This window comes from Nycticebus coucang, chromosome 19 (genome assembly GCF_027406575.1).
Source record: "Nycticebus coucang isolate mNycCou1 chromosome 19, mNycCou1.pri, whole genome shotgun sequence".
NCBI lineage: Eukaryota > Metazoa > Chordata > Mammalia > Primates > Lorisidae > Nycticebus > Nycticebus coucang.
The window spans coordinates 24,895-39,604 of record NC_069798.1 but is presented as its reverse complement, the minus strand read 5'-3'; the positions used below and the strand labels follow the sequence as shown (position 1 = coordinate 39,604).

General features: G+C 40.9%; 1 protein-coding gene across 1 annotated transcript in view; it reads right to left on the bottom strand.

Annotated features, from left to right (window-relative positions):
* The window catches only part of GNAL (G protein subunit alpha L), a 179,449-nt gene extending 173,535 nt beyond the window's left edge, over window positions 1–5,914 (bottom strand). Inside the window, exon 1 of the mRNA XM_053571262.1 lies at window positions 5,291–5,914. Within this exon, the coding sequence (XP_053427237.1) occupies window positions 5,291–5,618 (328 nt within the window). The 5' untranslated portion in view covers window positions 5,619–5,914. The remainder of the gene's footprint in view (window positions 1–5,290) is intronic.
* Window positions 5,915–14,710: the final 8,796 nt, after the last annotated feature.

Genomic DNA, 14,710 nt, shown 5'->3' with positions numbered 1-14,710 from the left:
CATTCTGCACACTCTCCCTGGGTGGTGGGTCGCCTATGGCCAATGGGCTGATGCTGCTAGATAACATGTCTGTGTCCACCTGGCCTTCTCCTTATCCTGCAGATCACCACCACTGCACGTGAGGGTGTCAAGACCTCAACCCACACACATCTTCATTCTTCTACCCAATCAGTCACCAGGCTGTGAAGGCTCTGCCTCATTCACCCACAGCCACGCCTGCCTTTCCCCTTAGCCTTCCCTCCCCGCATCTATGAGTGGCCACTGCAGCTGTCTCCAGCTGGCCATATGGCTGCTTGCCAGTGTTGTATGGTGAGGCCCAGCTGCCAGGGCTTGAAGACTGGCTCTGTCCCAGAGGCTGGGTGTACCTGTAGCTGGGTGAGCTCCGTGCAACTGTGTGATATGTGAGCTCCTTGGGTAAATTCATAAAAGCCACTTCAATGGATTTCACTTAATCTTTGCAGTGAGCCTGTGGCATTACAGTTATTACTGTGGGGACACTGAAGTTCTGGGAGTTTCCTTACATCCATGCAGCTGGAGAGTAGGGGTGCTGATACCTCAGACAGGCTCTTCCTGACCCCAGTGCTATCTATGTTCTCAGCCGTCAGGCGCCTTCTGCAGCTGGTAGTGGGTTGCAGGGTAGTCCTCAAATCTGAGAGATGTATTTATAAACTGTTCACGTACTCCAATGGCATGCCCACCCAGCAGCAGCTGACATCCCCTGGTGTTTGTCTCCAGGGCCAGTGCAACTAGGCAGACTGCAGAGGGCATTTCTGACAGAGTGCTCTGAACTTGACATGTTTTGACAGGTCAAAGAACAAGATGAATTCCTGGGATGAAACCAGGCTTCATGTAAGCAATGACAGCTTCATATCTACAAAAGTATAGTCAGTATGGTTTATACAATAGTTTACAATAGTTTATACTACATAAAAGTTTTGACTAAAATGCAACTTCTTTTCCAAGGCTATAAGGATGTGTTATGCTTTTGTGAGTTTATAAAAGTTAAGGAATAACCAGAGTACTTAGGGCTTCTACTGACTTTAAAACCTATGGTGCCACAGGAGGCTGTGAAGAAAATGAGACAGCAAGTTGATGTGGATGCATCCAAGTTTACTGCCCAACTTAGAAAGTGCTGTCGTTTCTTGGTCACCGTGTACATTACCATTAAAAAAAAAGACACTTATTAAAAAAAAAGTGATCCAAACCTTAGAGTGGAGAATATTCCTTGTTTTTATTTATTTATTTTTATGGTGACTGCACAACATACTTCCTCTTGGAGCAATTAAAGGCACAGATTAAGGTCAGCCACCATCTTGATACAAAAGAAAACCAGCAAATGCCCTAAAGATACCACTTCCTTCTTGAAAGATTTATTCCTGACAAATTGCAATCAGTGTAACTGGCTTATTGTACCCTCAATGAATCCCCAACAATAAAAAAAAAAAAGAAAAAAAAAAGATTTATTCCTGACAAAGAAATACCAAAGACACAAAATGTAACAGGAAATGACTGAATAAAGGAAACACACACAAATTCTATCTACAGGTGACCATTTTGGATCCAAATAAAAATCTGGAAAAAGAATATTATCAAAGGAACAGTTAAGTGGAACACGCTGGCCCTTCTCTAACAGGAATGTGGTGAACAGAGAACATCCATCAAAGTCAATGAAAGACAGGAAGGAAAACTAGTGGCTTCTACTCCACGACAGCTCTGTGAACTCAGTGCAGAAAGGCCTGATTGAAGAATGGTGAATATTGTTTTGCCTGCTGCATGCATTCAGACAGATAGAACAATTTGATCACACACGCAGTCCACTATGCTTCTAACTGATGCAGGCTCAGGGCCGCCACCAATGGGGGCCAGTGCACAGCCTACAGAAACATCTGTGTGGCCCATGGACTATCAGTCATGTAGATTGTGTTTTATTAATTTGAGCTAATGCTTAAAAATAACTAGGTTTCAGATGAAAATTGCCAGTTTCACCTCATTCTAAAATTCAAAAGTTCTGGGCCTGTGTTCTCATAAGGCAACAATGGGATGAAGCTAGGCTACAGTGTACACCCTCTGCCTTACTCCATGTTATAGACTGAATCATGCTACCCCATTCTTACAGTGAAACCCTAATTCCCAAATATAACTATATTTTGACATAGGGCCTTTAAGAAGATAATTAAGGTAAAATGAGGTCAGAACGTTGTGTCCTAATCCAGTGGGTATGGTGTCCTCGTAAGAGGAGGAAGAAACACCAGAGATCTCTCTCCCGTGCACACACAGAGGAAAGGCCGTGTGAGGACACTGGGAGAAGGAGTGTCAGGAGGAAAGCCCACCCGAGAAACCAGCCTTTCTGCACTTTTGTCCCATATTTCCAGTCTCCAGAACTGCGAGAAAGTCAATGTCCACTTTTTGAGCCATCCAGCCTGTGGCATTTTGGTATGGGAGCAAGCTGACTAACACTTAGATCAGGCTTGAGACATCAGAGTCACCGAGAATTCTCCTCACTGCCTTCCCTCCACTTTCAGTCTTCTGACCTCTTCCTGAGCCCACACCCTCTCTCTGCACTGCGTTAGTGCGGGTCCCCTGACCGTTGCCTGGACTGTTGCCTTCTCACTGGAACTGTTGTCTTATCTTTGTCTCCTGCCTGCATCTCCTTAAACCCAGCCAGGGTACCTGAATGATGCTCCATCTAAAAATTAAAATGGGACAATATCACTCTCGCCTTTAAATTCTTATTGCGACAGTAGCTCCCAGATTTTTGTGCTGTTGATCTAGAAAAGTATGGGGTGCTACGTCCTGTGCAGGAAAGCAAAGCAAGCTCTGTCATCAGGAATGACCCAATGGAGGAGTCAGAGCACACAGGCACACAGAGTGATGCAGACGGCAAAGCAGTGCTATCCAAGAGGCACAGAAAGAACAACAGGAACACAAGGCAATTAAACATCCATTCCCACTGGAGGACTCTGGCAAAGTGTCCTAGGGGACTAGCCTTGAACTAGCATGCACGGAGTAAGGAAGGGCACTGGAGGGAATGTGCCTTCCCTGAGTATGAGTCCTTTGTCCCCAAATGCCAGGCTTTCAATGCACATTTCCAGAATAAATAAATGGAGTTAGTGAGCAAAAATAAATGGCTATTACATATAATTAGCAGTAGAAGCAAGCATCTGAGGATATTAATGGTCCATAAGTCATGCTTGTATTTCAAACACTTTCCAGCTAAATCCATTCTAAATCCTAACAAAACCAAGAAGCTTTCTATGCATAACTCAGATCTACACAAACCCCGATAAACAACGCCAGCGCAATCCAACAGTACATGTTTCAGTGTTGACATTGTTGGGTGAAAGATACAACACACTCTCCACAAAATGTGAGACATTTGATTCAGCACCATTTCAGATACAATACTGATATGCAAGCTCTGTGAGGTTATGAGATAGTCTTTAAAGAGGACAGTCATTCAAAATGATACAAGAAGTTGACTCTTTAGAGCTTACTACTCCCTTTTTTAGAACTTATGTCCAGTTCTCTTTCACAGATTCATAGTTCATTAACTTTTTTATTATATATCAAACATTTTCTGCTGCATATACCCTTTTTTTGTTTTGAAGTTATGTTCAACTATACAATCACATCAAAACATTATCTTGTTACAATTCTAGACCTTACTTGTCTTATTCCTCATTGTTTCTTGAGACCACGATTCTCCTCTTTTTGAGTTATTTTAATCTAGTGCATGTTTAAAAGTTTGGCTAGAGTAATTTCTAATTAATTGCCAGAAAAATAGGTGGTAGAGGCATATTTTAAGCACATACGTATCTGTAATTTTACCCTCACATACCAACAACAGTTTAACTACATGTGAAGTTCTAAAATTACAATTCTGTATCCTCAGGTCTCCAGAAATGTCTGCTCTACCACATTCCAGAAGTTAGCACTGTAGAGAACTGTGCTGCTGATCAGACCTCTTCTCTTTGGAGGTGACCTGCATATTTATTTACCTTTGTTCCTTGTTTCTCCCTCCACACTTTCTTTTAGAATTCAGTATTTCACCAGGATACAGCAGCTAGTTATATGTTGTTTTAATTATTCATTCTAGTAGTAGGTGAGTCTTGTCAAACTCAATATTGTTCTCTAGATCTTAAGTAAGCGGTGCAGTCATTTACAAACAGGCCTCTTTCTGAACTCATGGGACATCTCCTTTCCCCGAACATAGCAGAGCAGAGACTGAACACTTAATCTTCCTTTCATCTCACAGAACTGGAATCAGAAGCCCACACCATCTTTTTATTATTTTGCCTTAAAATTTAAAAAGCAACAAGTAGCATCAAGAATGTATGACTATTTTTTCTTTCCTTTCACAGCAGAGTGCATAGAAAAGTGTTTTCTGGTTAACTTGTAGAGGCACACTTAAACTTGCTAAAGCTTAGCTCTGAGAAAATATTGTACTACTAGTAAGACAAATAGTTGATTCTTTAAAATGCTGGTGATTCTCAGCCCACTCTTAGACAGGTTATGCTGCCGATTGTGAAGAGGAGCAGACATCCTGACTACTAGTACCAGGTTGAACGTCTACAAATAGAATTAAGCGCTGTGTCCTCAGCGGGTGTGTGATTTCTCAAAAGGCAACAAACCACACCCACATAAAACTCAGCTGTTCTGGCGGCGCCTGTGGCTCAGTGAGTAGGACGCCGGCCCCATATGCCAAGGGTGGTGGGTTCAAACCCAGCCCCGGCCAAACTGCAATAAAAAAATAGCTGGGCGTTGTGGCAAGAGAATCGCGTAAGCCCAAGAGTTAGAGGTTGCTGTGAGCTGTGTGACGCCACGGCACTCTACCGAGGGCGGTACAGTGAGACTCAGTCTCTACAAAAAAAAAAAAAAAAAAAAAAAAAAACTCAGCTGTTCTACTGTGATTGGAATAAAAGCTTTGTGCTCAAGCTGAATGGCCACATAAATCTCCTTTCCTTTGTGTTCATAAAACAAACTGCAGCATGACTACTACGGTGGCAGGAAATGAGGCAGACGTCCCTATGGATTACAGGCTGTGGAAACCAATTAATCGACGAGGGAAATTTCCCGGAGTCTCATTAATTAATAAGAAGTGAATCACAGGTGTGGGAAAGGGCAAAATCACCTACTCGTGCTGCTGACTTAGCCAAGTCCCTGAAGTCAGCATTGTCAGGACGAAAACCATTCTACCGAGTTTAACGACCCGACCCACGGTTTTTGAGACTGGGACTTTCCACCGCCCTGCCCCAAGCCTGCGACAGTCCCTGCGCCCGCCGCGACCTACCGAGCAGCAGGAGCCGGTGCGTCCGCTGCAGGTCCCGCCTCTGCGCGCGCAGCACGCGGTCAATGCCGCGGCTGACTTTCCTTGCCTCCCGGGCGGCCTCGCGCTCCTCGGCGCGCAGCTGCTCCGGGCGCCGCTGCTTCTCCTTCGGCGTGTCGGTCGTGGGCCGCGCCGGGCTCCCGCCGCCGCCCCCTGGGAGCTGGGTCCGGGCAGTGTCCGCTCCGGCCGCGCTGACCGGGGCCGCGTCCTCCATCCGCGGGTCCGAGGCGGCGCAGGGGGCGTCTCCCAGGCTCCCAAAGAGCAGCGGCCGCAGGCTGTAGCACAGCCCCATGTGGGCGCCCGGCTGGCCTGGTCCCCGCGCCGCGCTCAGACAGGGACCCTAGCAGAGGGGCGCGGGGCTGCTGGGCGCGGAACCGCTGCGGCGCTGCGGGCGGCCGGCTGCAGAACAGGGGCGTGGCGGGCCCGGGCCGAGGACCACCGCCCCTCACTGCCCCACGGGGCCATTTCGCATCTTCAGTTGGGTGCAGGGGCGGCGGCAGCTGTAGATCACCTGATGACGCCGAGAACTGGCCGCGCCGACCGGCCTCAGCTAGCCCGGCCCCGGCTACGGTAAATGCCGCCGCGGGACCAGCCCTCGCTACCGTAAATACCGCCGCCCAGGCTGGCGTGCGTTACCGTAAATACCGCCGTCCTACCGGTCCCTATTACCGTAAATGCTGTCGCTTGTACTCTTGCTACCGTAAATATGCCATCCGAGCCCGGTGGGTAGGGGTTGACAGCGCCACTGCTTCAGTTTCCCCATCCGTAAACCGTAGATATGACTACTGACCTACCTCGCAGGGGGCTGTGGGGAGGCATAAGCTGATGTTTGTAAAGCGCTTTGTAAATAAACATGCCCTCTGAATGCAAAAAAAAAAAAAAAAGAAAGAAAGAAAAAAAGGGGTCATAGCTGGAAAGCTTAACACAACCTAAACTCATTATCTTACAGTTCTGGGGTCCAGAAGTGGAAGTCAAGATGTTGGAAAGGCTGCACTCTCTGTGCAAGCTCCAGGGGGGATAACTTTCTTGCCTCTTCTAGCTCCTGGTGGCTCCCAGCACTCCGTGCTTGTGGCAGCATCACTCTAGCCTCTTTTTGTCTTCACAGGGCCTCGTTCCTTTGTCTCCGTGTATCCTCTTCTGTCTCTTACAAGGTCATTCTCATTAGATTTAGAGCCTTCCCCAATCTAATATGATCTCATTTTTATCCTTACTGCAATTACAATCTGCAAAGACAATTTACAAATAAGGTCACATTCTGAGGTTCCAGGTAGATATGAATTTTGGGAGGACACAACTTAACCCACTGCACATGGAACCATTAATCACGAGAAGCGTGGAGTGTCTATATTCACATCAAGCAAAATAGCCTCTGAGATAAGGAGGTTTATTGGAAATAAAGAGGACTATTTCATCATGCTGAAAGGATAAGTACATCAGAAAGGCAGAATAAATATAAATGTATATACAGGGCTTGAGAACATAATATCTGACAGAACATAAGGGGAAAGTAAACAAATCCACAATTTCAGTTGGAACACGAAAAGAACCACGGAAAAAACAGTAAAAGTATACTTTGGGGCATCACTTTCAATAGGTACATAATACTTTCTTTATGCATAGAAATTCTTTTACTATACTTTTAACATAATTGTCTCATTAACAGAGAACCAGAAAATCTGAGCTATAGGTCACAAGTAACTACTTGATATTTATAAGAATCCTATACCTAAGGAAAGCAAAATGCTCTTCCCAAGGTCGTGTGAAATGTTTACCAAGATAGGCCAGATCCAGAGACAAAATATATGTCTCAACAAATTATAAAATGTTGCAAGTCTTATGGAGTAAGCTTTCTGGCCACACAGGAATAAAATTAGAGTAACAGTAAAGTATGTAGAAAATCTCCAAATATTTGGAAATTAAACAATAAACTTCTAAATAGCCCATGGTTCTAGGAAGAAACAACGAGGAAATAAGAAGCATTCCAAATTGAAGGATATTGAAAATACCTCATTATCACCATTTGTGAGATGTAGCTAACGCAGTTCTTAGGGGAATATTTACAGCTTTAATTGTTTACATTCAAAAGGAAGAAAAGCTTAAAAATCTTTGACCTTAGTTTCTACCCTACAAATCTAGAAAAAGATCAGAAATTAAACTCAAAATAGGTAGAAGGAAGGAAATAGTGAAGGGAAAAAAATCAAATAATTTAAAAACAAATTGGGAGGAAAGCAAAATATTATTTTTTAAGAAAGCTTAATAAAATTAATGTGGGCATCTACCCAGAAGGAAAAAAATCCTTTTATCATAAGGACACTTGTACTAGACTGTTTATTGCAGCTCAATTTACAATCGCCAAAATGTGGAAACAGCCTAAATGCCCAACAACCCAGGAATGGATTAACAAGCTGTGGTATATGTATACCATGGAATACTAATCAGCCATTAAAAAAAATGGAGACTTTACATCCTTTGTATTAACCTGGATGGACGTGGAAGACATTATTCTTAGTAAAGCATCACAAGAATGGAGAAGCATGAATCCTATGTACTCAATTTTGATATGAGGACAATTAATGACAATTATGGTTGTGGGGGGGAAAACAGAAAGAGGGAAGGAGGGAGGGCGGTGGGGCCTGGGTGTGTGTCACACTTTATGGGGGCAAGACATGATTGCAAGAGGGACTTTACCTACAATTGCAATCAGTGTAACCTGGCTTATTGTACCCTCAATGAATCCCCAACAATAAAAATAAATAAATAAATAAATAAATAAAATAAAATTAATGAATCTCCAGCAAGAAATATTGAAAACACAAACCACCAATATCAGATATACAAGAAAGAATATTATTACAAAGTCTACAATATATCAAATTCTATATACATCAGAATATTACAAACAACTTTATGTCAACATATTTGACAACTTAGATGGAACGGATAAATTCCTTGAAAAATGCAACTTATCAAAACTAACACTAGAAGAAACAAAAAAATCTGAATAGTAGTGTATCTAGCAAAGAAATTGGAATTGTTTAAAAAGTGCTCCTACAAAAAAATCCTCCAGTTATAGATGATTTTACTGATGAATACTATACAATATCTAAGGAAGAGATGATATCAACCTTATACACACTCTTTCAGAATGTAGAGCAGTGGTTTTCAACCTTCCTAATACCGCGACCCTTTAATACAGTCCCTCATGTTGTAGTGACCCCCAACCATAAAATTATTTTCATACACCTGTATTTGTACAGTGTGCATGTGATGGTTTTAGGTGACCCCGGTGAAAGGGTCGTTCGATCCCCAAAGGGGTTGCAACCCACAGGTTGAGAACTGCTGATATAGAGGAAGAAATATAATGTTTTTGACTTGAGGCCAACACAAGTGTTCTACATAACTTGACATAAAGTACAAACCCAGAAAATTTTAGGCCAATATGGCTCATGAATAACCATGCAAAAAAAATCCTGTAAAATATTATCAAATTAAGTTTAGTAATGTAGAAAAATAAAAATATATTATAACTGAGTGGGATTTATTCTCATAATGCATGGTTAATATAATATTTGATAATCATTCAGTGCAATTCACATTACTAAACTGAAGAAGAAACATGATATAATTACCTCAATAGATGCAGGAAAAGCATCTGAAAAAAATTAGTGTTCATTTTTTTAAAAAAGCCTAAACCCTTGGCAAATTAGAAATAAAAATAAACTTCTAACATTGGACCAGTCGTTAAAATCTTATAGCTAACATCATCATAATGATGAAACATGAAAACTTCCTAATATTGATAACAAGGCAAAGATGTCTGCTTTTAGACATCTTAGATAATTTGACTTAACATTACACTGTAGGTCTTGGCCATTGTAATAAACTAAGAAGAAAGGAATTTATAAGCGTAAAGACTGGAAATGAAAAAATAAAATCATCTTTATTCCCAAATGCATATCATTATCATTATTATTATTATTATTTGAGATCTGTGGTTCATCATAGCTCACTACAGCCTCAATCTTCTGGGCTCAAGTGATTCTCCTGCTTCAGTCTCCCAAATAGCTAGGACTACAGGTGCAAACTTACTTTGCCTGGCTAATTCTGTTATTTTTGTAAAAATGGGATCTCACTGTGTTGCTCAGATTGGTCTCAAGCTCTTGCACTCAAGCAATGATCCTGCCTTGGCTTCCTTGAGTGCTGGGATTGTAGGCATGAGCCACTGTACATGGCCACACATGACATAATTGTTTGTATAGAAAATACCAAGGAATAATCTTAAAGGCATTCTAGAACTAACATGTGAGCTTAGCTGGGTCTTAAGATACAAAGGTATACAAAAATAAATTATATGGCTATATGCTAACTGGAACATGAAACTTAAAAACTTTCCATTAGCAATAGAATTCCAAACCACAGAATACTTATGAATAAATTTGATAAAAGATGTGCAAAATCTCTCTGCTAAAACTACAAAACATTGCTGAGAGAAATTAGACTTGACTAAATGGAGAGGTATAACACATTATGGATCGAAAGACTCAATGTGTTAGAAGTATTATTTTTCCCAAATCAATCCATAGATTCAATGCAATCTCAATTACTCTTCCAGAAATCTTTTTCATAAAAATTGATAAGCTGATTCTAAAATTTATATGCAAGTGCAAATGACCTACAATATCCAAGATTTTGATAAAGACCAAAGCTGAAGGACTTATACTATTTTTCTTCAAAACTCACTCTGAAGGTACAGTAATAAAGAGTGTGGTATATGAGGAGGAGCACACAGGTGAATGAGACAGAAACACGTCCGCACTGACATGGTTTATGGGGTCTCAACAAAGGTACCAAAGTAGTTTAATGGAAGAAAGTTTTCTCAACAAGCAATAATGAAACAACTGGAGGTTCATATTATAAAAAAGTGAGCCTTGTCCTCCACCTCACCCTGTTGCAGGAACATGAGGTCTTATGGAGAGAAAGAATCACCTGAACCCATGTTTGAAAGAGGAAGGGCTTTATTTCAGCTGGCAGAACCGCAGCGGACTAGAGTTCAAAATGACTGAGCTCTCTGGCCTGCTTTGTTCCTGTCCTTTCATAGGGTTTACAGAAAGGTAGACAAAGGAATTATTATACTGTCCCTCATTGGAGGTTTCAAAGCATAGACAGGATTTACAGTAATGTTTCAGGAAGTTAATCTTTTACAAAGAAGTTGTAAGGGGGGCTGAGTTTTCATGAGCAACCCTTGTGGATATATCAGCAAAACTCAAAAGCTTCTGGCATTTCAGATTAAGTTTCCTCCCTCAACATCGTACACAAAAAGAGTTGGGGATTGACCATAGACCTAACTATAAAATCTAAAACTACAGAGATTTTTTTGAAGAAAACACAGTAGAATATCTTTATGACAGATATTTGCAAAGATTTCATAGATATAAAACAAAAATATTACCCATAAAAGAAACCGTGATAGATTTGACTTCATAAAATTAAAAACTGCTCGTCAAAAGATACTGTTAAAATGAATAGACTAAGAGAAAATATTTGCAATACAAGTATATACAACAAACTTCCATAAACCAATGAAAAAAGACAACTAAAACTGAGCAAAAGCAAAGGAAAAAGTGATTAACATTTTTAGTCAACAGCAAAATGCAAATAAAAACATTTATTAAAACAGCTGAAATAAAAAAGACATGCCACAGCAAGTCTATTTTCAGGATAAGTAAACAAATTCTGGTAGTTAATACAATGGAATTCTACTCCTGAAAATAAAAAGAAACAAACTGAAAAAAGAAAAAAAAAAGAAAAGAAACAAACTGACTCGGTGCCCATACTCAGTGGTTGGGGCACAAGCCACATGCACCGGGGCTGGTGGGTTCAAACCTGGCCTGGGGCCAGCTAAAAAACAACAACAATAACTGCGACAAAAAAAAAAAAAAAAATAGCCAGGAATTGTGGCAGGTGCCTATAGTTCCAGCTACTTGGGAGGCTGAGGCAAGAGAATAGCTTAAGCCCAAGAGTTTGAGGTTGCTGTGAGCTGTGATGCCCAAGGCATCTACCCAGGACCACAGCTTGAGACTCTGTCTCAAAAAACAAAAATGTTGAAAACTTAATAACATGAAAAATGTTCATGATAAATGAAAAAAATGAATTTTAAAAAAGTACATTTTGAAAAGAAACATACCAATGTGTAGAAAGTCACTGAAAAACTGCGTTCTAAAGCATAAGCAGAATTAGATCTTATACAGTAGTGGGATTATAGGTGATTTTAATTTTCTTCTTTGTGCTTTTTTTCTATTTTTTTCCCCTCCAGTGAACACATATAGCTTCATCATTGTATTGATCTCTTTCTTGTAATTCTTCCACATAGTTGACATTTAGCTCAGACTGTGGACAGAAAGGTACAAGTATTCACTTATTTCTTACCTCTGTTAGTGCACAGGAAGGCCAGGAGAATTGTCTACCTCTCAAATTCAGAGTAAATACCTCCAGGACGTTTGCAGTGTGCAGGGGTTCCCTGGGATTTCAGAAGAACATAACATCTCTAAAATTTTATATTCTTTATTTATCTAGATTCATTTGATATGTGTATTTGTATGGTTCATAATGATTGTGATACGTTAATTAGCATGGTTGATAATTAGATATATGTATGGCAAGGTTTTGGAATGAAGTTATTTTTTTATTGTGTGAACAAAACAATCTGAGGACACTGATGTAGAGGACAGTCGGTGGGCTGTGTCATCTGAGGAGCTCCTGGAAAGGTGCTCTAAAGAGAGAAGTCCCACCCAAGAGGAGGGTGGGGCCTTCCTGGCCTGTGGGAGGGTCTGTCTGGTGAGGAGGATACACCTGATCCCAGGCGCAGGTCATTGTATTGTGCCCTGGAGTTCTACAAAGACCACACTGCCAAACAAGTTAAATTTACAGCAGAGTTCGTTTATTGAAGAGCCAGCCGGCGACTGCCTCAGTGTCCCAACATGGTGTTTCTGAGAGCAGCCCCGAGTGCTTAAGGAGTCAGATTTTTAAGGCCTGGTCTGCATCCTGGTTGGCATGCAGGCTGTCCAGGTGCATTCAGGTGGGATAGCAAGCAAGCATTGTACAAAAGCAGAATTTTGCGATTAGTTAGCTATACGTCGTGTATCTTTGTTTTAATATTTTCTCCTACATCTTTAGTTTAATATTTTCCCATACATCTTTGGATTAATATTTTTTCTTACACATCTTGTTCCAGTACTTTTCCTCCATATGTCTTTGTCTCAGTATTCATACATCTGGTATTGTTTAGGGACAGTCAGTTCATTTCCCAGGCCCAGAAGTTAGTCAAGCAAGAAACTGGGAATGAACTAGAAGCAAGAAATCAATTAGTACTTTCTCATTTATCTTGGGGGGTGAACTGTACTTATTTATTAAATTTTGCAGTCCGGAAGTTTGCCAGGAGTTAACTGGTATTTTTCTATCATAGCCTAGATCTAACAATTGAGCAGAGACCAGAAGATCTGAGCCAGACTGCTCCTCACAGCTGCAGGCAGACAGCTGTTGTGCGGATGGTCCCCAACCTGACCCAGGCACAAGTGACTTCAGGGTGTCTTTCGCCCTAAATTCAAATTCACAGTTCAATGCTTGCCACCTCACAGGAGTTCTGGTGTGCTCTATGGTATTTCAGTGTGCATGTACTTGCAGATCACATTTTCTGCACCTGTTTCTCTGTTGATGGACTCTTGAGTTGCTTGCGTACTTTGGCTGTTGTGAATCATGCTGCAGTGAACACAGGCGGGCAGACGTCTCATTGACATTCTGATTTCAATTCCTTTGGATATGCCTAGTAATGAGATTGCCAGGTCACATGGCAGTTCTATTTCTAGTATATTTTGAGGAACCTCCATACTCTGTTGTACACATGTATTTCACACTTGATCTTAGCCAAAGGCCAAAAAGTTATGTAGACATATATTTCAAAATTACTAAAAAGCATTTTAAATATTTAACTACAAAAAATAGTATGTGAGGTGATGCATACATTAATCAGCTTTATGTGATCATTCCACAATGTAAACATGTCAAAAATCACATTGTACCTCATAAATATAGACAATTATTATTTTGACAATTAAAAATAAAATTAATTAAAAAGAACTTGAATGTAACAAATTTAGTTTCTAATTGTTGTTTTCATATAGTACCTGGAGGAGTTTAGCAACCTTCTGCATGTGGGGATGAGTAGATGAAGTGAGGGAAGGTATAAAGAAGTGACAACACTAACATAAGGGACACTTGTGGAAATAGGCTTACATTCTTTATTTTCTTTTTGTTCAGACTCTGCCAGAAAAACAACACTCAGAAAACTAAAAGCAACTACCCAAATACTACACCACCAATAAAAGGGAGATCGGGAAGTAAAGGGAGAACTGAATTCCTGCGTTTCTGTTAATGATTGATAAAATAAACAAAATTTCAATTTTCATTAGCTATTTTCTAGCAATTTCATTTGCCTACTCCTGATTATCATGTAGAATTGCTTGTGGAGCCACAACTCAGCAAGTGAGGTATTAAATGATTACGAGGCTTTATATTTAACTACATAATAAACAGTTCTTTGTGAATATCTTTTAAAGTATCCTGGGCCTGATGAAAATAATTATTTAACAAGGGAAAGAGAGAAGGAGGATTTTGACAAGCTAAAGAAATCTGGGATGTGGGACAACTTCCGCATCTCTTTGCTTCCATGTCCTGAGCTGGTCATCTCACTTCTCACACCAGGCTGTGTGCTGGTGAAGTTCAGGGGCTGATTGTGACGACTGGCTCGCTCTGCACAGGGCCTGTGTGTGTGTGTGTGTGTTTGGAAGGGTGTGCATGTCTGGCTGTTCACTCGCATATTTCCGGCATCTAAAACACTCCCCAGCACACAGTAGGCATGTGCTAAATGTCTGTCACTTATCAGCAACAGTGCTGACGACAGTGTGGCAAATCCTCTCTCAGAAACTTTTTTTATTTAGTTTTATTTTTATCAAAGTTATATACCTCATTTAGAGGCATATTATTCTCTCTCTAATGCTTGTGAGAAAGGCTTTCCTGTGCCAGGCTTCCCATAACTTCTTACTCTCAGGAGGCAATCAATTTCAACTTCCTTAGCTCTTCTTTGAAAATATATATCATATTCTGGTAATTTACATTCCTGCTGCTTCTTTATTCAATGTTGGGCATCCTCCTGGGCTCCATTAGGGCAGGTGGGATTTCAGCTCCCAGTCACACCTCTTGCTCACTGTCTCCACTCAGATCTGACCCCTCACATTCTAGTTCACTCTGCCTGTCTCTCAAAAGTGCCAAGAGTTTTTTTGGAATTTAGTTTAGTATTTAATGGAAGGATGGCATTTCTAATAAACTAAT